This window comes from Mobula hypostoma, chromosome 2, assembly GCF_963921235.1.
Source record: "Mobula hypostoma chromosome 2, sMobHyp1.1, whole genome shotgun sequence".
Lineage (NCBI taxonomy): Eukaryota > Metazoa > Chordata > Chondrichthyes > Myliobatiformes > Myliobatidae > Mobula > Mobula hypostoma.
Genome location: NC_086098.1, coordinates 19,071,962 through 19,098,279, shown reverse-complemented (window position 1 = coordinate 19,098,279; position 26,318 = coordinate 19,071,962). Strand labels below are relative to the sequence as shown.

Here is a 26,318-nt window from a genome sequence, read left to right as displayed (position 1 = left end):
ACTGGGCCTTCTCCTCTACTTTTTGTAGGATCTTCAGTTCAAGGGCATTGCTATTTCCAATGGTGTAAAAGGGATCTTCTTGTGTTGAGATCTGTTTTGTATGAATTTTGAATTTAACATTGTCAAAATACATTGGTTATACAATTAAGTATCAAAGTTGTTAATACAACTCTTAAAACTCCCTCTAAATGTGCAAATATTGAATATAATTTTCATCTTTTTAACAGTGTGCTAAGATCATCACACTGTTCATTATAAACATTTGTATTTTTTTTCCAAATTGTTTATTCAATTTACAGTTAGATTCTGATCTTTTTTTTATTCCTGTGGTCTTTTTCATAGCGGCACTTTCTAGGTGAAGCATTACAAAAATCTATCAGTAATGTAAGTGAGATGCAATTTTCATCCTGCCTGATACCTGATGTGTAGGTGTGGCATGCTTGCATTACTTGATTTACTCATAGTAAGTTCCTCTACATGTAAAAGAGTTTGCTTCAACATATTTTATATTTGGAAAAAGATTAAAATACATGCAATATTCATCTCACCAGGATATATACATATATGTATATATGTGTGTTTGTGTGTGTGATTTTTGCATGTTTATTTAATATTTCTCATTTCCCATAAATAATTTAATAACTTACTGTGAGGATTTAATCTAGAAATAAAAAAAAGCTCCATTGTTGTTAAACTTTATAAAGGTATATCAAGATATAAAGACACAACATCATTACATATTTCAGTTTATTGTTACAAATTCCTTTTTGAGCTTTAGAACCAGAAAACTTAACACTGTTTTAGAAGCTGATGGTCTGAATAAAACTTTCTGCCTTCTACCTTTACCAAAAGTTGTGTCCTTGGTCACATTATTAGAACTAAATTATGGAAGTGGACTCCAATGAGCAGCCACTGCTATATGTAGAAGATTGTGAAATTGCTAGAAGATGAATTTCTACCCTGTATATTTTATCTCTGCAATATAAATGACGAGGGTTATGCATAATTCATTCACCATTCTTGCATGTTTATGACTTTGCAGTCCTGTAATTGTTCATTCAACACGCTTTGAGCTGGCCTTACCACTTTTAATAAACTAATAACTTTATAAATGTTTAATGTACTTGGTATTTATGTATTTTTATTTGAACTTCTGGTTGCAAAGAAAAATAATTAAAATAAATTCCTCTCAACTGGGAAGAATTAGGGTCCAATTAAGAATTTCTATTTAAAGATGAGATAGAACAATGTGTTAAGTAGAACTTAAACTCAAAATATGACATTTTAACCAAGTATAAAACTGATTTTGTGCAGAAACATTTTGAAGTTGAATGTGATAGTCAAAAATAGATAGAGAATCATGACTTTTGCAATGCTTAGTTGTGCATCAAGCAATGTGGCTTTTAAGCTTTGTTCAATATTGAGCTTCTTTAAAAAATAAGTTTTAATATGCTCACAAACTACCTTTGCATGAAAAGTTGTGCTAGTAGATTTTGTATGTATGCATGAGAAGAAAGCCATTTGATAAAAAGCACCTGCTGTGACTTCAATGATTTTATGTTTATAGGTTGTTCATAATAGTATAAATGCATGTTAGTTTTTATGAGTGACTTTTCATCAGTAGATGAACTACATCAAACATAGCCTTGGGTAAAAACACAATAGTAGTTCATGAATAATATATGTTGTGCATTGTTTACGTATTTCCAAAATAATTCCTTTGTGATGATTACCTTGTTGGCTGATTATCAATGCATCATGCAATTCTTCTCAGATTTGCAGTCTTGTGTCCCTGGACATTTTGAAGAAGTATAAGAATTCTTTGTGTTTCCTTTGGGTAGGCCAACTCGGCAACGGCAAGAATTATTACTGTGTGTTAAGAGTGATATTATATATCTTGTGAATAGGAATTTTCAGCATCATTTTGGGTGAACAGCACCTGCACAATTACTGTATGTTGTACAGCTGATAAACTGAAATTCATTAGTGTAAGTATTTTGGTCAATTATTTCTTTGCTTGCTGAACTGTGTTCCAGAAGGCCATTATACCCCTTAAATTATGCATCTTTCAATTGCCAAGTACTCTGAAACAGGATGCTATGACCATATAAGAAGTAGGTAAGAGAGATCCAAAGGAAAATTCCAGAAAAGCTCCAGTCCTTATTTCTTCCAACAGGTACAAAGTTGTGCTCCCTGTGTGGATGAGGGTGGTGTCCATTACATCTTTGCACATGAAGCCATTTAAGCAGAGAAAAAACATAAATGTAATAATCATAAGGGACAGCATATTCTCTGTGACAAAGGCTAAATTTCCTGCTTGTTACTATGGTTAAGGGCATCCCTTCTAGCCTGGAGAAGAACTTGGAGAGTTAGGAGTAGAAGCAGGGTGAAAGTGTTCTATAGGCCAAAAATATGGTTTAGAGATAGGGCAGAGGATAAATGGGAAAATTTCTAAAGCATGCATGAAAGCAACTGCAATTGTTATGAGACATTTTAATCATAGAATTGATTGGATGTGTCAGATTTGGCAAGAATATCTGAAAAGATTAGTGGAGTGCATCCCAGGTTGCTTCTTAGGGCAGAAACAGGCTACTATAAATTTAGTCATCAGTAATGAGGAAGGATTAATAAAAACTTTTGTATTAAACTAGGAACTAGTGATCACTGTGTTATAACTCCAGAAGCAATATGAAGTTGAAAACTATAGGACCAAAATCACTGTCTTCTACTTAAATAAGGGAAATTGTATAATGATGAAATTATCAAAGGTGGACTGTGAAAATAAACAACAGTGACAGTTGTTCAGAAATCTAGTCCATAATGCTCAGCAGGAATTTATTCAAACTAGATATAAGATTCCACATGAAAGAGGCACAAACTGTGGTTTAACATATCAGGTCAGCAATAATGTTAAATTGAAAAATAGAGCATGTAAAGTGACAAGGACTGGGAAGTTTTAGGATTCAGCAATAGAAGACTAAGAAGTTCATAAGAAGGGAGAAATAAATTTTCAAAAAACTGAGTGTAACATAAAAAACAGGAAGCATTTCTATTGATATATACAATAAATAGGAAGGAGGTAGTTAAGGTTAGAGTGGAACTTCTGAAGAAGGAGACTGGTGTATTAATAACGGGAAACAGACAAAAAGGCAACAAATGGATAAATTTTAAATAACAAGAAGGAACTTATAAGGTCCCAGTCATGAGAGATGAAGTATCAGAGAAACTCACAGAACTAAAAGTGAAAAAATTGGCTCTATTAAATGCCCTGCATTCAAGTAGCTGCAGAGAAATAGATCCATTGGTTACAGTTATTTGAAACTCAGTTAATACCAGTCAGGTACCAGAAGATTGGAAAATGGTCAATGTGTCTCAATTGTTTAAAAAGGAAGGCAAAAGGTCAGGAACTGTATGTCAATTAATTTTACATCTAATGTTGATAAGGTACTGGTGTTGATAATCAAAGTGGAAATAACTGATGGTTTAGGAAAGCTGAATTTAATCAAACCTCATCTAAGTGACTTTGTGAAAGGCAATCATATTTGAAAAATTTGCTTGGATTCTTTTAGAATGTGACCTGGAGAGTAAGGAACCTGCAGACAATTGTGTGCTCAAATTTCCAAATGACATTTGACAAGGTGCATTAGAAGTGGGTGCAGGAATGAAAAGCCGAAAGCATAGGAGAAAGTATCATAGCATGAACTGAAAATTAGCTGTTGCATAGAAAACAAGGAATTGGAAGAGAGTGGGCCATTTCAGACTGGAGAGATAGAATAGTTGGTTCTTGGCTTTCAGTGTTTCTATGGGTGGAAGTTAGCAACAGGAAGGGGTCAATAACTCTACTGAGTGTTTTTTATAGACCACCCAATGGTAACAGGGACGTCAAGAAGCAGAAAGGGAGACAGATTCTGGAAAGGTGTAATAATAACAGGTGGTGGGAGATTTTAATTTCCCATATAGTGATTGGCATGTCCCTAGTGCCAGAGGTTTAGATGGGGTGGAGTTTGTTAGGTGTGCTCAAGAAGGTTTCTTGACGCAAAATGTAGGTAAGCCTACAAGAGGAGAGGCTGTACTTGATCTGGTATTGGGAAGTGAACCTGGTCAGGTGTCAGATCTCTCAGTGGGAGAGCATTTTAGAGATAGTGATCTCAATTCTATCTCCTTTACCATAGCATTGGAGAGGGGTAGGAACAGACAAGTTAGGAAAGTGTTTAATTGGAGTAAGGGGCAATATGAGACAATCAGGCAGGAACTTAAAAGCATAAATTGGGTACAGATGGTCTCAGGGAAATGTACGGAAGAAATGTGGCAAATGTTCAGGGGATATTTGCATGGAGTTCTGCATAAGTACATTCCAATGACACAGGGACAGGAACCCTGGTGTACAAAGGCTGTTGTAAATCTAGTCAAGAAGAAGAGCTTACGAAAGGTTCCAAAAACTTGGAAATGATAGAGATCTAGAAGATTATAAGGCTAGCAGAAAGGAGCTTAAGAAAGAAATGAGGAGAGCCAGAAGGGGCCATGAGAAGGCCTTGGCGGACAGCATTAAAGAAAACTGCAAGGCATTCTACAAGTATTGGGTAAGACATGAGAGAATAGGACCAATCAAGTGTGACAGTGGAAAAATGTGTATGGAACTAGAGAAGATAGCAGAAGTACTTAATGAGTACTTTGCTTCAGTATTCACTAAAGAAAAGGATCTTGGCGATTGTAGGGATGACTTACAGCGGACTGAAAAGCTTGAGCATGTAGATATCAAGAAAGAGGATGTGCTGGAGCTTTTGGAAAGCAAGTTGGGTAAGTCCCCGGGAACGGTTGAGATGTACCCCAGGCTACTGTGGGAGGTGAGTTAGGAGATTGCTGAGCCTCTGGCAAAGATCTTTGCATCATCAGTGAGGACAAGACAAGTTCTGGAGGATTGGAGGGTTGTAGATGTTCCATTATTCAAGAAAGGGAGTAGAGATAGCCCAGGAAATTATAGACCAGTGAGTCTTACTTCAGTGGATGGTAAGTTGATGGAGAAGATCCTGAGAGGCAGGATTTATGAACATTTGGAGAGGCATAATATGATTAGGAATAGTCAGCATGGCTTTGTGAAAGACAGGTCGTGCCTTACGAAACTGATTGAATTTTTTTGAGGATGTGATTAAACATATTGATGAATGCAGAGCCGTAGATGTAGTGCATATGGATTTCAGCAAGGCATGGAACAAGGTACCCCATGCAAGGCTGATTGAGAAAGTAAGGAGGCATAGGATCCAAGGGGACATTGCTTTGTGGATCCAGATCCTGCTTGGAGGTCAGTCACCAGTGGTGTGCCTCAGGGTTATGTTCTGAGATCCCTACTCTTCGTGACTTTTATAAGTGACCTGGATGAAGAAGTGGAGGGATGGGTTAGTAAATTTGCTGATGACACGAAGGTTGGGGGTGTTGTGGATAGTGTGGAGGGCTGTCAGAGGTTACAGCGGGACATCGATAGGATGCAAAACTGGGCTGAGAAGTGGCAGATGGAGTTCAACCCACATAAGTGTGAGGTGGTTCATTTTGGTAGGTCAAATATGATGACAGAATATAGTATTAATGGTAAGACTCTTGGCAGTGTGGAGAAACAGAGGGATAACCATATAACAATTACAGCATGGAAACAGGCCATCTCGGCCCTTCTAGTCTGTGCGGAACTCATACTCTCACCTAGTCTCACCGACCTGCACTCAGCCCATAACACTCCATTCCTTTCCTGTCCATATATCTATCCAATTGAACTTTAAATGACAACATCGAACCTGCCTCAACCATTTCTGCTGGAAGCACGTTCCACACAGCCACCACTCTCTGAGTAAAGAAGTTCCCCCTCATGTTACCCCTAAACTTTTGCCCTTTAACTCTCAACTCATGTCCTCTTTTTTGAATGTCCCCCACTCTCAATGGAAAAAACCTATCCACGTCAACTCTGTCTGTTCCCCTCATAATTTTAAATACCTCTATCAAGTCCCCCCTCAACCTTCTATGCTCCAAAGAATAAAGATCTAACTTGTTCAACTTTTCTCTGTAACTTAGGAGATGAAACCCAGGCAATATTTTAGTAAATCTCCTCTGTACTCTCTCAATTTTATTGACATCTTTCCTATAATTCGGAGACCAGAACTATACAGAATACTCCAAATTTGACCTCACCAATGCCTTATACAATTTCAACATTACATCCCAACTCCTATACTCAATGCTCTGATTTATAAAGGCCAGCATACCAAAAACTTTCTTCACCACCCTATCCACTTGAGATTCCACCTTCAGGGAACTATGCACCATTGTTCCTAGATCCCTCTGTTCTACAGCATTCTTCAATGTTCTACCATTTACTATGTATGTCCTATTTTGATTAGTTCTACCAAAATGTAGCACCTCACATTTATCAGCATTAAACTCTATCTGCTATCTTTCAGCCCACTCCTCTAAGTGGTCTAAATCTCTCTGCAAGCTTTGAAAACCTACTTCATTATCCACAACTCCACCTATCTTAGTATCATCTGCATACTTACTAATCCAATTTACCACCCCATCATCTAGATCATCAATGTATATGACAAACAACATTGGACCCAGTAGCCACTAGACACCATTCTCCAATCTGATACACAGTTATCCACCACTACTCTCTAGCATCTTCCATCCAGCCACTGCTGAATCCATCTTACTACTTTGATATTAATGCCTAACGATTGAACCTTCCTAACTAACCTTCCGTGTGGAACCCTCGTCAACTTTCCTAGTAACCTCATCAAAAAGGTGGGAAGAGAGAGAGCTGCGTGCCATGCGTGTGCAGCCCTCTGGTGAAAATGATATTGTATCTGTTAAATAGAGGCCGTGGACAATTCTGATTTGATGGAGCTGGATGTGAGAGCACAGAGGAACATCTGGAGAAAATTTCTGAAACGCCAGTTTGCTGCTGTTGTTACTGCGCGGTGGGGAATCTCCTGGAGGGAAGGCATCAAAATCCCTGGCTTTGCCTGTTGTTGGCGACTGAGATTGAGGTCAAATCGTTCGGACAGAGATGGCGCTCAGTACTCAGTGTCGGAGAGCTGATCGGATGCTCGAAGTTTTCGGGTGACTCTGGGTTGGACTGTGGTCGGCATGGCAGGGAGAGTTTTTCTTCCTTGTCCCGTCTGTGTGAGATGTGGGACATTTGAGAGACTTTGAACTTTTTACTGTGCTCATGGATTTCTTCATCAAGTTATGGTATTGTTGCACTGTTGTAACTATATGTTATAATTATGTGGTTTTGTTAGTTTTTTCAGTCTTGGTCTGTCCTGTGTTTTGTGATATCACACGGGAGGAAATATTGTATCATTTCTTAATGCATGCATTACTAAATGACAATAAAAGAGGACTGTGTGTCTTCATAATCTAAAAATTTAATAAGATTTGTCAAACATGACGATCCACGCACAAATCCATGTTGACTGTTCCTAATCAGACCCTGTCTATCCAGATAATTATATATACAATCTCTAAGAATACTTTCCATCAATTTACCCACCACTGACGTCAAACTCACAGGCCAATAATTGCTAGGTTTACTCTTAGAACCCTTTTTAAACAATGGAACAACATGAGCAATACACCAATCCTCTGGCTCCATCCCCATTTCTAATGACATTTGAAATATTTCTGTCAGAGCCCCTGCTATTTCTATACTAACTTCCCTCAAGGTCCTAAAGAAGAGGAAGTACTGGTGCTTTTAAGGAATATAAAAGTGGATAAGTCTCCGGGTCCAGATAGGATATTCCCTAGGACTATCCTATCTGGACCCGGAGACTTATCCACTTTTATATTCCTTAAAAGCGCCAGTACGTCCTCTTCTTTAATCATCATACTTTCCATAACTACCCTTCTTGTTTCTGTTAGCTTACACAATTCAATATCCTTCTCCTTAGTGAATACCGAAGAAAAGAAATCGTTCAAAATCTCCCCCATCTCTTGGCTCCGCACATAGCCATACACTCTGATTCTCTAAAGGACCAATTTTATCCCTCACTATCCTTTTGCTGTTAATATAACTGTAGAAACCCTTTGGACTTACCTTCACCTTACTTGCCAAAGCAGCCTCATATCTTTTAGCTTTTCTAATTTCTTTCTTAAGATTCTTTTTGCATTCTTTATATTCCTCGAGCACCTCATTTACTCCAAGCTGCCTATATTTATTGTAGATCCCTCTCTTTTTCCGAACCAAGTTTCCAAAATCCCTTGAAAACCATGGCTCTCTCAAACTTTTATCCTTTCCTTTCGACCTAACAGGAACATAAAGATCCTGTACCCTCAAAATTTCACCTTTAAATGATCTCCATTTCTCTATTACACCCTTCCCATAAAACAAATTTGCCAATCCACTCCTTCTAAATCCTTTTGCATCTCTTCAAAGTTAGCCTTTCTCCAATCAAAAATCTCAACCCTGGGCCCAGTCCTATCCTTCTCCATAATTATATTGAAACTAATGGTATTGTGATCACTGGACCCGAAGTGCTCCCCAACACATACCTCCGTCACCTGCCCTATCTCATTCACTAACAGGAGATCCAATACTGGCACTTCTCTAGTTGGTACCTCAATGTATTGCTGCAAAAAACTACCTTGCACACATTTGACAAACTCCAAACCATCCAGCCCTTTTACAGAATGGGCTTCCCAGTCAATGTGTGGAAAATTAAAATCTCCCACAATCACAACCTTGTGCTTACCACAAAAATCTGCTATCTCCTTACAAATTTGCTCCTCCAATTCTCGCTCCCCATTAGGTGGTCTATAATACACCCCTACAAGCGTTACTGCACCTTTCCCATTCCTCAATTCCACCCAAATAGCCTCCCTAGACGAGTCCACTAATCTATCCTGCCAGAGCATCGCTGTTATATTTTCTCTGACAAGCAATGCAACACCTCTCCCTCTTGCCCCTCCTATTCTATCACAGCTGAAACAACGAAGTCCAGGAATATTTAGTTGCCAATCACACCCCTCCTGCAACCATGTTTCACTAATAGCTACAACATCATATTTCCAGGTATCCATGCTCTAAGCTCGTCCACCTTTCTTACCATGCTCCTAGCATTAAAATAGATGCATTTAAGAAACTCTCCATCTCTTACTCTCTGTTTATCCTTAATGGAGCAAACAATTTTGTTATCTTGTTCTACCTTCTCCCCTACATCTTCGGTCTGAGTGCTCCCGATCTTTGTCCCCTGCCTATACTCCCTCACACACTGTCTACTAGCTTTCTCTATTTGTGGACTAACCTCCTCTCTCCTAGTCTCTTCAATTTGATTCCCACCCTCCAACCATTCTAGTTTAAAGTCACCTCAGTAGCCTTCACAAATCTCCCCGCCAGGATATTGGTCCCCCTAGGATTCAAGTGCAACCCGTCCTTTTTGTACAGGTCACACCTGTGCCAAAAGAGGTCCCAATGATCCAAAAACTTGAATCCCTGCCCTCTGCTCCAATCCCTCAGCCACGCATTTATCCTCCACCTCATTGCATTCTTACTCTCACTGTCGCGTGGATCTTGGGGTTCGAATCCATAGGATACTCAAAGCTGCTGCGCAGGTTGACTCTGTGGTTAAGAAAATGCATTGACCTTCATCAATCGTGAGATTGAGTTTAGGAGTCGAGAAGTAATGTTGTAGCTATATAGGACCCTGGTCAGACCCCACTTGGAGTACTATGCTCAGTTCTGGTTGCCTTACTATGGGAAGGGCGTGGAAACCATAGAGGTGCAGAGGAGATTTACAGTGATGTTGCCTGGATTGGGGAGCGTGCCTTATGAGAATAGGTTGAGTGAACTCGGCCTTTTCTCCTTGAACGACAGAGGATGAGAGGTGACCAGATAGAGGTATACAAGATAATCAAAGGCATTGATCGCGTGGATAGTCAGAGGCTTTTTCCCAGGGCTGAAATAGCTAGCATAAGAGGGCATATTTTTAAGGTGCCTGGAGGTAGGTACAGAGGAGATGTCAGGGGTAAGTTTTTTACGCAGAGGGTGCTGAGTACGTGGAATGGATTGCCGGCGATGGTGGTGGAGGCGGATATGATAGAGTCTTTTAAGAGTCTCCTGGACAGGTATATGGAGCTTAGAAAAATAGAGGGCTATAGGTAATTTCTAAGGTAAGGATATGTTTGGTACAGCTTTGTGGGCTGAAGGGCCTGTATTGTGCTGTAGGTTTTCTATATTTCTGTGTTTCAATGGTTTACCATTTACATTAATAGAGAAGGAAAATGGAGTTTAATCTGGGATAGAAGCCATGCATTTTGCTAAGAGGAATCAAAGGGCATCTTATAAATGGGAAGAGAGACTGAAAGTGATTTATGTTCAGAGGGATCTAGATGTTTTAGTGCATGTGTTACAAAAAGTTGGTCCTGCCAGCCTGCCAGAAAGAAGGCAAATGGTATGTTGGTGTCTATTGCAAAAGGGTTGGTGCTTAAGAATAAGGAGGTTTACCTACAGATATGCACATAGTATTGTGAGGCCAATACTGAAATAATGTTCAGAAATGCAGTGCGTAGTTTTGATCCCTTTTCGTATTGAAGCATTGGAGACAGTCCAGAGATTCACCAGGCTAAATTTTTGGGGTGAGAGGTTCATCCTATCAAGACAGTCTTGTTAAATTGGGTCTGTGATTAGAAGAAAGAGAAATGACTTTGTTCAAACATCCAAGATGCAAAGAAAGTTTGATAGGGTAGGTGCTGAAATGTTTTTCCTCATGGGAGAGCCATAAACTTGGGACACAGCCACAAAATAAAGAGTTGGTCATTTAAACTGAGGTGCATAGAAATTTCTCTCAGTAGTGAATTGCTGGAGTTCCCTGGCCCCAAGGATAGTGGAAATCAAATTAGATATCTTTCAAGTAAAGACAGATAAATATTTGAAATATCAGGTAATTCAAGGTTATGGAGAACAAACACATACGAGGAGTTGAGGCCAATATAAATCACCCATGATCATACTGAATGGCAGAACAGATTTGAAGGGCCTGATGGCCTACTCCTGCTCATATTTCCTTATGTTGTTGTGCTTGCATATATGGCCACCTGCGTAGAATAATGAAGGATATTGCACTTGTATTAGTTATTTATCAATGCTTTTGATCAACCAAATGTAATCTCCAATATATAGATAAAGTTGTTGAGATCGTTAGTCTTGCGAGACCATGGATCTGCACCTGGAAAGTCTTCACTCTCCAGGGCTCAGGCCTGGGCAAGGTTGTATGGAAGATCAGCAGTTGCCCATGCTGCAAGTTTCCCCTCTCCACGACACCGATGTTGTCCAAGGGAAGGGCATTAGGACCCATACAGCTTGGCACTGGTGTCGTCGCAGAGCACTGTGTGATCAAATGCCTTGCTCAAGGACACAACATGCTGCCTCGGCTGGGGCTCGAACTCACGACCTGCAGATCGCTAGTCGAACGCCTTAACCACTTGGCCACATGCCCATGTTGAGATTACATAAAATAATATGATGGATTTTAATGTTAAGTATAATAAGGTTTCTATCTTTATATTTAGTAAATATATACTGCTACCTTGAATTATTGCTTGATTCTATTAAAACCTCCCTACCTTAGATCTCCTTATTGAAGCAAAATTTGGAAATGCAGCTATCCCAGTCTCAAGATTCCTTGCAAAAACTTCAATGCCAATTCAATCATGAGAGACAGCGACTCATAAAGCAAATGCAAGAAATGGAAGAAGATCATAAACATCAACAGGCATCTTTAGAGGATGCTCACCAGAATGCTTTAAGAGCTTTGAGTGAGTCTAAGGACCAAGATTACAAGGTAACATTTTGGTATAGTTCTTTCTTTCTTACTTGTTTGCTCCTTTAATTTGCTTAGTGGTTGTGGAATAATCCCTGCCTCACACATGGCTTATAGTAAGGGCAGAACTGGGCACCCATTATTCATTGATACAAGCTGTTCAGGAAAGGTAGTGAAGGAAGAAATGGAGCTGAGAAGAAAAACTGAATAAGGAAGATAGTATAAGATCAAAGACAAAGAATGCCCTTGACAGTCATGACTACAGGTCATCAGTAAGGTATTCTGAGGACTCTGAATTTTTTGCTTTTTTTTGTATTCTTTGTTTTATTAACTATATTTATCTGTATTGTTACGTTTCAGGGTTTTTATATGTTTCTGTTAGGTCATCTCTAGTTTATATTTAAGTTATAATTATCCTTGATTACTTCCAATTAAATCTCTGAGACTTTGCAGGTGTCCAATTAAGTACTCTTGGACTTTTATCTCTTATTAGAATAGTTACTTGGTAGCCTGTAATTAGTCTGGGGTTTTATCAGCTAGGCACATTGAGGCCCAATTTGGACTAGGCTAAAGAGGACCATTCTTATTAGTCCTCTGCTGGTAAATCTGGCATTTCAAACTTCTGCAGAACAGTCTTCTGTAAGCAGTTTGTTTGGTGTTCCCTGTCAACCTTTGCATCTGTTAATAACATACTTGATTATAGTTCCATTTGATTGCTTGTCTAAGCCCAATATTCCACCTCATTAATTCTATCCCTAATCCTCCCCACACTCTTAGCTGCCCTCCCCTATTCCCCCATTCCCCCATTCCCCCTACCCCTTTGTCTCAGTGCCAGGCAAAGTATTTGTTTGAGATCTTTAAGGGCAATGTTGATCTATCACACATGATATTTGGACCTTAATCACTATAGTGTTTTCGCTATCAGGTTGCCTCATCAAAAGACCAGTTTTGGTTCGGTAGATGCCGGAGATTTTCCAGACCATTTCTTTCTCCACAGGTCTCTGCTTGAAGTGCTGAGTCTACCAGCATTTTTATGTTTTCTTTTGTTTGCTTTTATGGTTTGTACTGGTAAATACATTAAAACATTGTCTTTACACCAGTAAATGTGCAAATTATTTGAAGACATCCAGGACCAATTACCATTTTCTAGTTTGTGATGTTTCAGTATAGCAGGGGTCCCCAACCTTTTAAGCACTGCGGACTGGTTTCATATTGACAATATTGCGAACTGGCCGATCGGGGGTGGGGGGAGTAGGGTTGCCAACGGACAAAAATAGCAGTCAAATGCGTTGAGCTTACCCCGAGAAAGACCACAATGGCCATGAAGCCTTGCGCGGGCACCAGTGCACATGTGTGATTTGTGCATGTATGTACGTGCCGATTTTTTCTACAAATCATTTTTGGCGATTCTGTTCCGGGGGTGGTGTTAATCACGACTGGAATATAGGTGATAAGTGACTAATACACTCAATTTCATTTCTAAAAGGGTTTATCCGATGAACTTAATATTAAACACACAGCGCATATTTTCCACACATGAATATAACGATAAGTTAATTATCAGGGCAGGACAGGGTTGCTTGAAGTAAGTGTTGAACGAACTTACAGTAGAAGTGGTAGAGGCAGGTTCGATATTATCATTTAAAGAAAAATTGGATAGGTATATGAACAGGAAAGGAATGGAGGGTTGTGGGCTGAGTGCAGGTCGGTGGGACTAAGCGAGAGTAGCGTTCGGCATGAACTAGAAGGGCAGAGATTGCCTGTTTCTGTGCTGTAATTGTTATATGGTTATATAAGTAAGTCAATAGCATCATAACATTTTAAGTAACGTTTGGATATTAAACACACAGCATATATTTTCCCCATATGAATATATAAAACCATTGCAACACACCAATATCGCTGAATCAGTGGGAGCCCTAGGCTTGTTTTCCTGCAACAAGACGGTCCCATCGAAGGGTGACGGGAGACAGCGATACTCGAAGGGGGTTCCTTATGTCCAGTCTATTCCGCAATTTGGTTTTCGTTGCATTCATTGCAGAGATATGTTGGAAATGGAAAGCAACGTTTTCAGTGCTTTCCTGGCTATCTCAGGATACTTAGCCCTGACTTTGATCCAGAATGCCGGCAGAGATGTTATGTCAAACATACTTTTCAGCCCGCCGTAATCTGCAAGCTCGAGAAGTTGATCTTCTTCCCGCGTTGACATGGATGACACGCGGGTAATGACCTCACATGCGTAATGGCTCAACAGTGGGCATGACAAGGAATGAGGAAAGGTGCAGCTGACTCCTATCGCCAAATCATATCGTTTCCTCGCGGCCCGGTAGCGCATGCTTTGCGGCCCGGTACCGGTCTGCGGCCCAGTGGTTGGGGACCGCTGCAGTATAGAATCAAGAATTATCCTGCTGGTGAAAGATTACATTGTATTGTAGCGGTGTGCTACACACAGCGCTAGAATAACCACGCGGAGTCGATGAGTTGGAGTTGCGATGAAAGAGATTTATTCAAACTTCGCGGCCTGCTTTAAAGCCTTCCCGTTCCCGCCCGCCCTGGGCAGGACTACTGTGGGGAATGCATATTCCCGGACCCTTTCCGCGTGCGGAATTTTCCCTCTGCTGGTGAAGATGGCCTGGCACCCTTTTGGGGGCCGGCCCTCTGCCTGCGCGCGTTGTTGTGAGCCGGTTCGTGTGTGCTAGAAAGTGAGTCGCTACATAACCCCCTCCCCTCCCAGAACTGGCGATACCTCCCCCAATGTCCACAGTCTGGATCGGCCTCTGTTTGGGAGGTCTGCCCCTGCGTCGCGGTGCCTGAGCCTGGACCGGCTGTGCCAAGTCCACATGGGCCGGTTTGAGTCGGTCCACCATGAAAACCTCCTCTCTCCCCCCCAATGTCCAGCACGAACGTGGACCCGTTGTTCCTCATCACCTTAAACGGCCCCTCGTAGGGCCGCTGTAGCGGTGCCCGGTGTCCGCCCCGTCGTACAAAAAGAAACTTACAGTTCTGCAGGTCTTTGGGTACGCAGGTCGGGCTCTGTCCGTGCTGTGAAGTGGGTATGGGGGCCAGGTTACCGAGCCTCTCACGTAGTCTGTCCAGAACTGCTGCTGGTTCTTCCTCTTGCCCCCTTGGGGCTGGTATGAACTCTCCTGGGACGACCAGGGGTGCGCCGTACACCAACTCGGCCGACGAGGTGTGCTGATCCTCCTTGGGCGCCGTGCGGATTCCGAGCAGGACCTAGGGAAGTTCGTCCACCCAGTTAGGCCCCTCCAGGCGGGCCATGAGAGCCGACTTCAGGTGACGGTGGAAACGCTCCACTAGTCCGTTCGACTGTGGGTGGTAGGCAGTTGTGTGGTGTAGCTGCGATCCTAAAAGGCTGGCCATAGCCGACCACAGGCTGGAAGTGAACTGGGCTCCCCTGTCGGAGGTAATGTGGGCCGGTACCCTGAAGCGGGCTACCCAGGTTGCGATCAGTGCTCGGGCACAGGATTCGGAGGTGGTGTCGGTGAGCGGGACTGCCTCTGGCCATCTGGTGAAGCGGTCTATCATAGTTAGGAGGTACCGCGCTCCTGGCGACACTGGCAGGGGCCCCACAATATCCTCATGAATGTGGTCGAACCTCCGGCGGGTGGGTTCGAACTGCTGCGGCGGAGCCTTGGTGTGCCGCTGCACTTTGGCCGTTTGGCACTGCATGCACGTTTTGGCCCATTCACTGACCTGTTTACGAAGGCCATGCCACACGAATCTGTTGGAGACCAGCCGGACGGTTGTCCTGATGGAGGGGTGCACTAAGTTGTGAATGGATTTGAAAACCCGCCGGCGCTAGGCTGCTGGGACGACAGGGCGGGGTTGGCCGGTAGCTACGTCACATAGTAGGGTCCTCTCACCTGGACCTACGGGGAGGTCTTGGAGCTGCAAACCGGAGACTGCAGTCCTGTAACTGGGGATCTCAGCGTCTGTCTGCTGTACCTCTGCCAGCGCTGCATAGTCCACTCCCTGGGACAGGGCCTGTATCGTAGGTCTGGATAGTGCGTCCGCCACGACGTTGTCCTTTCCAGAGATATGCTGGATGTCTGTCGTGTACTCGGAGATGTAGGACAGATGTCGCTGCTGGTGGGACGACCAGGGGTCGGACACCTTCGTGAACGCAAAGGTAAGCGGTTTGTGGTCTGTGAGCGCAGTGAAGGGCCTACCTTCTAAGAAGTACCTGAAATGCCGGATTGCCAGGTATAGTGCCAATAGTTCCCGGTCGAAAGCACTGTATTTGAGTTCAGGTGGTCGTAGGTGTTTGCTGAAGAACGCCAGGGGTTGCCAGCGACCCTCGATGAGTTGTTCCAGCACTCCACCGACTGCTGTGTTGGATGCGTCCACAGTGAGGGCAGTAGGAACGTCCGTTCTGGGGTGCACTAGCATCGCGGCGTTTGCCAAGGCTTCTTTGGTTTTAACGAGAGCGGCTGCGGCCTCTTCGTCCCAGGTAATGTCCTTGCCCTTACCCGACATTAGAATGAACAGGGGGCGCATGGTTCGGTCTGCTGAGAGGAGGAAACGGTGGTAGAAATTCACCATACCCACGAATTCCTGCAGGCCTTTGATTGTGTTGGGTCGGGGGAAGTTGCGGACCGCGTCTACCTTGGGCAGTGGGGTTGCCCTGTCTTTAGTAATCCTGTGTCCCAGGAAGTCGATGGTATCGAGTCCAAACTGGCATTTGGCCGGGTTGATTGTAAGGCCGAATTCGCTCAGGCGGGAGTAGAGCTGGCGGAGGTGGGACAGATGCTCCTGCCGACTACTGCTGGCTATGAGGATGTCGTCCAAATAGATGAATGCAAAGTCCAGGTCGCGTCTCACCGCGTCCGTTAGCCGCTGGAAAGTTTATGTGCGGCATTCTTTAGACCAAGCAGCATTCGGAAGAATTCGAAAAGTCCGAACGGGGTGATGAGTGCTGTTTTGGGGATGTTGTCCGGATGTACCGGGATTTGATGGTATCCCCAGACGAGGTCTACCTTGGAAAAGATCCTTGCGCCGTGTAGGTTTGCTGCGATGTCTTGAATGTGCGGCACAGGGTAGCGGTCTGGCGTTGTAGCCTCGTTCAGTCTGCGGTAGTCACCGCATGGTCTCCAGCCCCCCGTTGCCTTGGGCACCATGTGCAGGGGGGAGGCCCATGGGCTGTCAGACCGTCGTATGATCCCCAATTCCTCCATCTTCTTGAACTCCTCCTTCTCCAGTCGGAGCTTGTCCGGGGGAAGCCTTTGAGCACGGGCGTGGAGGGGTGGTCCCTGGGTCGGGATGTGGTGCTGTACTCCGTGTCTGGGCATAACTGCCGTGAACTGCGGTGTCAGTACTGATGGGAAATCCGCCAGGACACTGGTGAATTCATCGATGGACAGCGTGATGGAGTCCAGGTGTGGGGCTGGCAACTTCGCTTCACCCAGGGAGAACGTTTGAAAAGTCTTGGCGTGGACTAGTCGCTTCCCTTGCAGGTCGACCAGCAGGCTGTGGGCTCGCAGAAAATCCACCCCCAGGAGTGGTTGGGCCACGGCGGCCTGTGTGAAGTCCCACGTGAACCGGCTGGAGCTGAACTGTAGCCACACCGTGCGGGTGCCGTAGGGTCGTATTGTGCTACCATTTGCGGCCCTCAGGGTGGGTCCGGGTTCTCTGTTGCGGGTGTCGTAACTCGTTGGAGGTAAAATGCTGATCTCCGCTCCGGTGTCGACCAAAAATCAGCGTCCCGACTGCTTGTCCCAGACGTACAGGAGGCTGTCCTGATGGCCAGCCACCGTAGCGATCGGCGGCGGCTGGGCCTTGGCGTTTCCCGGGAATTTGCAGGGTGGTCTACAGCGGCGGGCCTCTGTGCCCCACCGCTGGTAGTAGAAGCACCATTGTTCGTTGGGCTCTGCTGCCGGGCCTGGTCTGGTCTGTCGTTGGGCGCACGGCTTGATGATCTGTGTGACGGACACCCCTCTCTCCTTCTTGGCATTCCACAACACATCTGCTCGGGCCGCCACCTCCCGGGGGAGTCCAAAAGTCCTTATGAACAGGGCTTTGAATGCTGTGTATTTGCCGTTCTCTGGGGGTGACTGTATAAACTCCTCAACTTGTGCAGCAGTCTCTTGGTCGAGAGAGCTCAGCACGTAGTAGTAGCGAGTGGACTCCGAGGTTATCTGCCGAATGTGGAATTGTGCATCTGCCTGTTCCAACCACAGACGGGGTCTCAGCTGCCAAAAGCTTGGTAGTTGTCACGAAACTGCGTGAACAGATGCAGCGTCAGTCATCTCTGGCCCAAATATCGTTTGGGCCGTTGGGGTCACCAAATGTAGCGGTGTGCTACACACAGCACTAGAATAACCACACGGAGTTGGTGAGTTGGAGTTGCGATGAAAGAGATTTATTCAAACTTCGCGGCCTGCTTTAAAGCCTTCCCGTTCCTGCCCTCCCTGGGCGGGACTACTGTGGGGAATGCATATTCCCAGACCTTTTCCGCGCGCGGGATTTTCCCCCTGCTGGTGAAGATGGCCTGGCGCACTTTTTGGGGCTGGCCCTCTGCCTGCGCGCGTTGTTGTGAGCCGGTTCGTGTGTGCTAGAAAGGGGGTCGCTACAGTATCATGAATTGACAATTAAAACTGATGTATGTTAGTTTCCTTCTCCAAAGTGAAATTGTAACTTGTGAACTAATTATCTTACCTGAAAAATGTTGTAAAAGAGAAGATTAATTGGAGAAATAAGAACTTGTAATTGAAGGACTGCTGCTAGGGTTCGCCAGAGTTCAACAGAAATGGAGGTATTTTTGTTCGAAAGGAGCTTGAACAATGCTGATTGAGAAATCTAGAGCTTGTGGGTGTGGGGAGGTACAATCTCAAAGAAGGGTTGAAGCCATTCAAAACAGAGATGAATAAATTTCTTTATCTAGACGATGATGAAGTTTGGAACACATGAACTATAAGGGCTGTGGGGAGTCAGCCCCTGAGAAATTCCAGGGTAGAAACGGTTTATTTTTTAAATGTTCTGGAAATCAAGGGATATAGAACAAGAAAATGGCACTGACATTAAGATTCTTGATGATCTGATTGAATAATGGAGCAGACAAAAGGGACCTGTGGCCTATACCTTCTTCTATTTTTTGTTATGCTTTTAATCCAATAGTATTGTTAATGTTTTACAGAAATTGGAAGAGTCTTTAATCAGTCAGCATATGGAGGAAATACAGGCCCAAAAGGATAGTCAGAGAATGACTTTGGAGGCTTTGCAAAAGGAGGCAGAACAACATCTGCAGGAATTGAGGACAGAGTTGGAAGAAGAAAGGAAAACATTACTTGGTATGCATTCTTATATAATTCTGTAGGTACACCCATATGTAAATAAAGTTTATAACTTTAGAGAAGAGCCTGCTGCGTTTCTCTGATTTCACATCATTTGATTTTTTTTTTAGTTTCTGTCTCTGCCTCAGTCTCTGTATTTTGCTTCTTTTACCCACTCCCACTTAACATATGTATTCACATGTCTACCCATTTCTATATTCATGATTAAAAATTAATACATCTTGTTATCTACCCAACTACCACAAGAATTTTCTCTCACTGTTTACTAAAGCCACTCCTATTTGAATATTTCTGTCAATTCTTAATATTGTTTATTGTGTATTGATAAGGAATCAACTTGTCAGCACTTAGCACCTCTTCTAATAGATTTTATCAAAGGACTAAAACTTGCAGTACTAGTTCATCAAGATGATTATCAATGTGCTTCCCATAAAAGAACAGCAGTGACATGATATACCACAGCAATCTAATCCAACAGTTAATCTTAATAATGAAGAAATTATTGAAAAAAAATTCTTAGTCGTAATGTAAGATTAATGAAAAGGCTGGAATTGATCAGTGATAGCCAAGACAACTTTATTGATTGAAGATTTTATCTGACTAATTTGATGTAGTTTATCAACGAGGTAACAATGAGCAAACTTAAAGCACATGGTATTGGGAGTATGGTATTGATGTGGATAGAGAATTGGTTGGCAGATAGGAAGCAAAGAGTGGGAATAAATGGACCTTTTCAGAATGGCAGGCAGTGACTAGTGGGGTACTGCAAGGCTCAGTGCTGGGACCCCAGTTGTTTACAATATATATTAATGAGTTAGACGAGGGAATTAAATGCAGCATCTCCAAGTTTGCGGATGACACGAAGCTGGGTGGCAGTGTTAGCTGTGAGGAGGATGCTAAGAGGATGCAGGGTGACTTGGATAGGTTGGGTGAGTGGGCAAATTCATGGCAGATGCAATTTAATGTGGATAAATGTGAGGTTATCCACTTTGGTGGCAAGAACAGGAAAACAGATTATTATCTGAATGGTGGCCAATTAGGAAAAGGGGAGGTGCAATGAGACCTGGGTGTCATTGTACACCAGTCAATGAAAGTGGGCATGCAGGTACAGCAGGCGGTGAAAAAGGCGAATAGTATGCTGGCATTCATAGCAAGAGGATTCGAGTACAAGAACAGGGAGTTACTACTGCAGTTGTACAAGGCCTTGGTGAGACCACACCTGGAGTATTGTGTGCAGTTTTGGTCCCCTAATCTGAGAAAAGACATTCTTGCCATAGAGGGAGTACAATGAAGGTTCACCAGATTGATTCCTGTGATGGCAGGACTTTCATATGATGAAAGACTGGATCGACTAGGCTTATACTCACTGGAATTTAGAAGATTGAGGGGGGATCTGATTGAAACGTATAAAATTCTAAAGGGATTGGACAGGCTAGATGCAGGAAGATTGTTCCCGATGTTGGGGAAGTCCAGAATGAGGGGTCACAGTTTAAGGATAAAGGGGAAGCCTTTTAGGACTGAGATGAGGAAAAACTTCTTCACACGGAGAGTGGTGAATCTGTGGAATTCTCTGCCACAGGAAAGAGTTGAGGCCAGTTAGCCTAACATCGGTGGTGGGGAAACTGCTAGAGTCAGTTATCAAAGATGTGATAACAGCACATTTGGAAAGCGGTGAAATGATCGGACAAAGTCAGCATGGATTTGTGAAAGGAAAATCATGTCTGACGAATCTCATAGAATTTTTTGAGGATGTAACTAGTAGAGTGGATAGGGAAGAACCAGTGGATGTGGTATATTTGGATTTTCAAAAGGCTTTTGACAAGGTCCCACACAGGAGATTAGTGTGCAAACTTAAAGCACACGGTATTGGGGGTAAGATATTGATGTGGATAGAGAGTTGGTTGGCAGACAGGAAGCAGAGTGGGAATAAACGGGACCTTTTCAGAATGGCAGGCAGTGACTAGTGGGGTACCGCAAGGCTCAGTGCTGGGACCCCAGTTGTTTACAATATATAAATGACATGGATGTGGGAATTAAATGCAGCATCTCCAAGTTTGCGGATGACACGAAGCTGGGCGGCAGTGTTAGCTGTGAGGAGGATGCTAAGAGGATGCAGGGTGACTTGGATAGGTTAGGTGAGTGGGCAAATTCATGGCAGATGCAATTTAATGTGGAAAAATGTGAAGTTATCCACCTTGGTGGCAAAAACAGGAAAACAGATTATTATCTGAATAGTGGCCGAGTAGGAAAAGGGGAGGTGCAACAAGACCTGGGTGTCATTATACACCAGTCATTGAAAGTGGGCATGCAGGTACAGCAGGCAGTGAAAAAGGCAAATGGTATGCTGGCATTTATAGCAAGAGGATTCGAGTACAGGAGCAGGGAGGTACTACTGCAGTTGTACAAGGCCTTGGTGAGACCACACCTGGAGTATTGTGTGCAGTTTTGGTCCCCTAATCTGAGGAAAGACATCCTTGCCATAGAGGGAGTACAAAGAAGGTTCACCAGATTGATTCCTGGGATGGCAGGACTTTCATATGATGAAAGACTGGATGAACTAGGCTTATACTCGTTGGAATTTAGAAGATTGAGGGGGGATCTGATTGAAACGTATAAAATTCTAAAGGGATTGGACAGGCTGGATGCAGGAAGATTGTTCCCGATGTTGGGGGAAGTCCAGAACGAGGGGTCACAGTTTGAGGATAAAGGGGAAGCCTTTTAGGACCGAGATGAGGAAAAACTTCTTCACACAGAGAGTGGTGAATCTGTGGAATTCTCTGCCACAGGAAAGAGTTGAGGCCAGTTCATTGGCTATATTTAAGAGGGAGTTAGATATGGCCCTTGTGGCTAAAGGGATCAGGGGGTATGGAGGGAAGGCTGGGGCGGGGTTCTGAGTTGGATGATCAGCCATGATCATACTGAATGGCGGTGCAGGCTCGAAGGGCCGAATGGCCTACTCCTGCACTTATTTTCTATGTTTCTATGTTTCTAAGTTCATTGGCTATATTTAAGAGGGAGTTAGATATTGCCCTTGTGGCTAAAGGGATCAGGGGGTATGGAGAGAACACAGGTACAGGGTTCTGAGTTGGATGATCAACCGTGATCATACTGAATGGCGGTGCAGGCTCGAAGGGCTGAATGGCCTACTCCTGCACCTATTTTCTATGTTTCTGTGTATTGATGAGGGCAGTGTGGTTGATGTGGTTTACCTGAACCTTTGATAAGGTACTACATGGAAGACTGAAGGCTAGTCCAAAAGATGAAAAAGAACGGTTGATGAACTGGATCCAAAATTGGCGTGCTAAGAGACAGAGTGATGTTGCAGAGTTGCTTTTTTGTGTGAGTGATCAGTACTTTACCACAAAGATTGTTACTAGGAATCTGGCTGTTTGTAACTAATGTTAATCAGATGTGAGTTTCGGAGGTTTGCAGTTGACCCAAAAATTGGCAGTGGTGTCTACAACAGAGTACAGGTTAGTTGGAAATTTGGGCAGTAACAAAGGTAGATGAAATTTAATTTTGCTAAGTGCAAAGTGATGTGTTTTGGGGGTGGGGTTATGTGTAATACAGGCATGATCAGTAAGGCTCTATTGAAAAACAAGGTGACATTTTTTCTACAAGTCCATTGATCCATGAAGGTGACAGCTTAAGTGGATAGGGTGGTGAAGAACGCATACTGGGCGCCTGCCTTCGTAGAATACAAGAGTCGGCTAGGGTCAAATAAGGGGATACTGAGCTGTCCAGATCAAGGTCTGGGAGTGTTTATTCTGTGTAGTATCTCAATAAATAAATGTCACACGATAGGACAGATGTGATCACATGAGTGAGAACACAGAAGATTCGCTAGGTTTTTATAGGAGATAAAAAGGAGGAACACACACACACGTCTAGACGGAGTGTGCTCGTGGTGCTAGCAAAAAGGACACGTGAGTCAAAAAGGAAAATAAGGGGAGAATGGAGCTTAATTAACATAACAAAGATGGTGATGATTGGAACCATTACAGTATTTGATAGTGGCATTGAAGACTGGGCAATTTACATTGAAAGAGTGGAGTTATATTGTAAGACTAATGATGTTAAGGATGAAAAGAAAGCCAGCGTCTTACTCAGTATTATGGGAGCAAAAACATACGGCCTGCTACGGAGCTTGTTAACCCCTGAAAAGTCAGCTGACAAAACGTTCAAACAAATCGTAGACACTCTCCAATAGCATTTGCACCCCAAACCAGTGGTCATTGCTGAAAGATTTAAATTTCACAATCGGAATCAGAGCAAAAATGAAAGCATTTCTGAATATTGTGCTGAATTGCGCAAATTATCAGAACGTTGTCAATTTGAAGCTGGTCTATCGGACATATTGAGGGACAGGTTAGTGTGGGGCATGCACTGTAAAACCACACAGAAGAAGCTCCTGGGTGAAAAAGATCGTACATTAGAGAAGGCACTGAACATTGCAATATCAACGGAAGCAGTAGCACGGGTGCTTCAGAGATACAAAAAAATCTCTGGAATATGCTATGAATAAAATGTCACTGAACAGAAATGAAGGAAAGAAATGTTACCGTTGTGGGAACATGTCACATGACCTTGATGACTGTTGGTTTAAAGCAGTGGTCCCCAACTACTGGGCCGCGGACCGGTACCGGGCTGCAAAGCATATGCTGCCGGGCTGTGAGGAAATGATATGATTTGGCAATGTGAAATGATATGAGTCAACTGCACCTTTCCTCATTCCCTGTCGTGCTCACTGTTGAACTTGAACGCACGCGAGGTCATTATCCACATGAAGTCATCAGTCGGGCATTAACCTGCAACTACTCGATGAGTAAAAAAAAATCGTCGCTTGAGAGTTTCTTTGGAAGAGATGGTAGGGGACATAAAAGGCCTAACGATGATGATAACGCAGAGACAGCTGAGGCCGAGACTGCAAAAAAAAAAGAAAGCTTCCTTCAACAGAAAATATGACGAGTTGTGCATAAAATATGGCTTTATTGCGACCGGTGACTCACACGCTCCAAGCCCCGTGTGTGATATGTGGAGACAAGCTGTCTAATGAGGCAATGAAGCCCTCAAAACTGCTTCGGAATCTTGATTCCAAGCACCCTGCACTTAAAGACAAACCCGTTGAGTTTTTTGAGCAGAAAAAACGTGAGCAAGTGGGACAGAAGCAAGTGCTGAGAGCCACCCCCTCCACAAATGTTGCTGCTCTGAGAGTGTCGTATTTAGTGGCTAGCCGTATTGCTAAAGCTAAGAAGCCTTTCACTGTTGGTGAAGAATTGATTCTTCCTGCTGCCAAGACATGTGCCGTGAACTGTTGGGAGAAGCTGCAGCTAAGAAGGTGGCACAGGTTTCTCTTTCAGCTACCACAGTTTCAAGGAGAATCGATGACATAGCGGAGGACATCGAAGTACAGCTGTTGGAAATGCTTAACCAGTCTGGTTTCACTACCCAAGTCAAAGAGGTTGCTCCTGAATGCCAGTCTACACACTGTGTCACACACGGAAATGCTGGCTAGCTGAAAAATGTCACCTGATCTTAACAGCGTATCAATCACATCACAAAAGCCCTTAACTCACGTCTGTTTGAGCAGCTTTGCGAGGAAATGGATGCAGAGCACAAACGCCTTCTCTTGCACACTGAAGGAAGGTGGCTATCAAGGAGGAGAGTCCTGGCCAGGGATTTTGAGTTAAAAGAGCAGCTACAGAGATTTCTTTCAAGAAAAAAGTCACCACTGGCAGCCCACTTCAGTGACGAGGAGTGGATAGCAAAACTCGCTTATCTGTCTGACATTTTCAACCTGCTCAGTGAACTCAATTTGTCACTTGAGGGGAGAATGACAACTGTCTTCAAGTTGGCAGATAAAGTGTCTGCTTTCACAGCCAAACTGGAACTGTGGGGACAGCGAGAGGACAGGGGCATATTTGATATGTTCCCAAAATTAGCTGGGAATTTGGGAGAGACTGAGGCTCACAGCTGGTGCGCGAACAGCTATCTTGGCTGTCGACAGAATTCGAGCATTAATTCCCAACTGCAAGTGACCCAAGACGTGCAAAGGAATGGGTCCGTGACCCATTTGTGAATGTCCCCAGTGAATCATCCATGTCAGCGCGGGAAGCAGATCAACTCCTCGAACTTGCAAATGATGGTGGGCTGAAAAGTATGTTTGACATAACATCTCTGCCGGCATTCTGGATCAAAATCAAGGCTGAATATCCTGAGATAGCCATGAAAGCACTGAAAACACTTCCAACATCATGTCTCTGCGAAGCGGAGTTTTCTGCAATGAATGCAATGAAAACGGAATAGTCTGGACATAAGGAAACCCCTTATGACATAATTGACTTATCACTGTATTCATGTGAAGAAAATATGTGCTGTGTGTTTAATATTAAATTCATTAGATAAACCCTTTTAGAAACGAAATTGAGTTTATTAGCCACTGAGAAGTGACTTATAGTTGACTTATCACCTATATTCCGGTCAGGATTACCCCCCGCACCCCCCCTCCCCCCGGGTTGGCTGGTTCGCAAGAATATTGTCAATATTAAACCAGTCCACGGCCCAAAAAAGATTGGGGACCCCCGGTTTACAGACAAAGAATACAGAAACTGTGGCAAACAGGGCCACATTGGCAGAGTCTGCAAAGCTAGTAAACAATGTTACCGTTGTGGGAACATGTCACATGACCTGATGACTGTTGGTTTAAAGACAAAGAATGCAGAAACTGTGGCAAACATTGGCTAGTAAATAGCAGAAAAAGGACAAAATACAGAAAAACAAGAAACCCCAGAAAGGAAAACACAACAATGTACACAAAATGGAAGAAAGCAGTTCTGATAAAAACGACTCAAACGAAAGTGAATTGTCTGCAACTTCACAGCGTCAAAGAGACAGATGATCGAAGAGTAATATGGATCACTCCACAAGTGGCAGGCGTGAGACTGAAAATGAAGTTGGACACAGGCTCAGCTTTACCAGTGATCTCTGTACACGACTACAGTTTTCTCACATACCTCTGAAACAAACTAAACTACTGCTAAAGACTTACACAGGACAGAAAGTGTGTCCCAAAGGTAAAATTAAAATGACAGTGACTTGTAGAGACAAAACACAGCAGCTGAACCTCTAAGTACCGGAAAAATGGAGGACCACTGTTGCTGGGACGTGAATAGCTCCGGAAAATCCAGTTGGATTGGCACACCATCAA

At 43.5% G+C, this 26,318-nt stretch overlaps 1 protein-coding gene across 8 annotated transcripts in view; it reads left to right on the top strand.

Annotated features, from left to right (window-relative positions):
* Positions 1 to 26,318, top strand: part of fam184ab (family with sequence similarity 184 member Ab) — a 208,649-nt gene that overhangs the window by 135,925 nt on the left and 46,406 nt on the right. For 5 of the 8 annotated variants that reach the window (XM_063033823.1, XM_063033815.1, XM_063033850.1 and 2 more), the window contains exons 10-12: positions 343 to 384; positions 11,610 to 11,822; positions 18,955 to 19,108. In XM_063033823.1, the coding sequence (XP_062889893.1) occupies positions 343 to 384; positions 11,610 to 11,822; positions 18,955 to 19,108 (409 nt within the window). The remainder of the gene's footprint in view (positions 1 to 342; positions 385 to 11,609; positions 11,823 to 18,954; positions 19,109 to 26,318) is intronic. The other 3 variants (XM_063033841.1, XM_063033869.1, XM_063033833.1) reach the window with 1 other exon arrangement.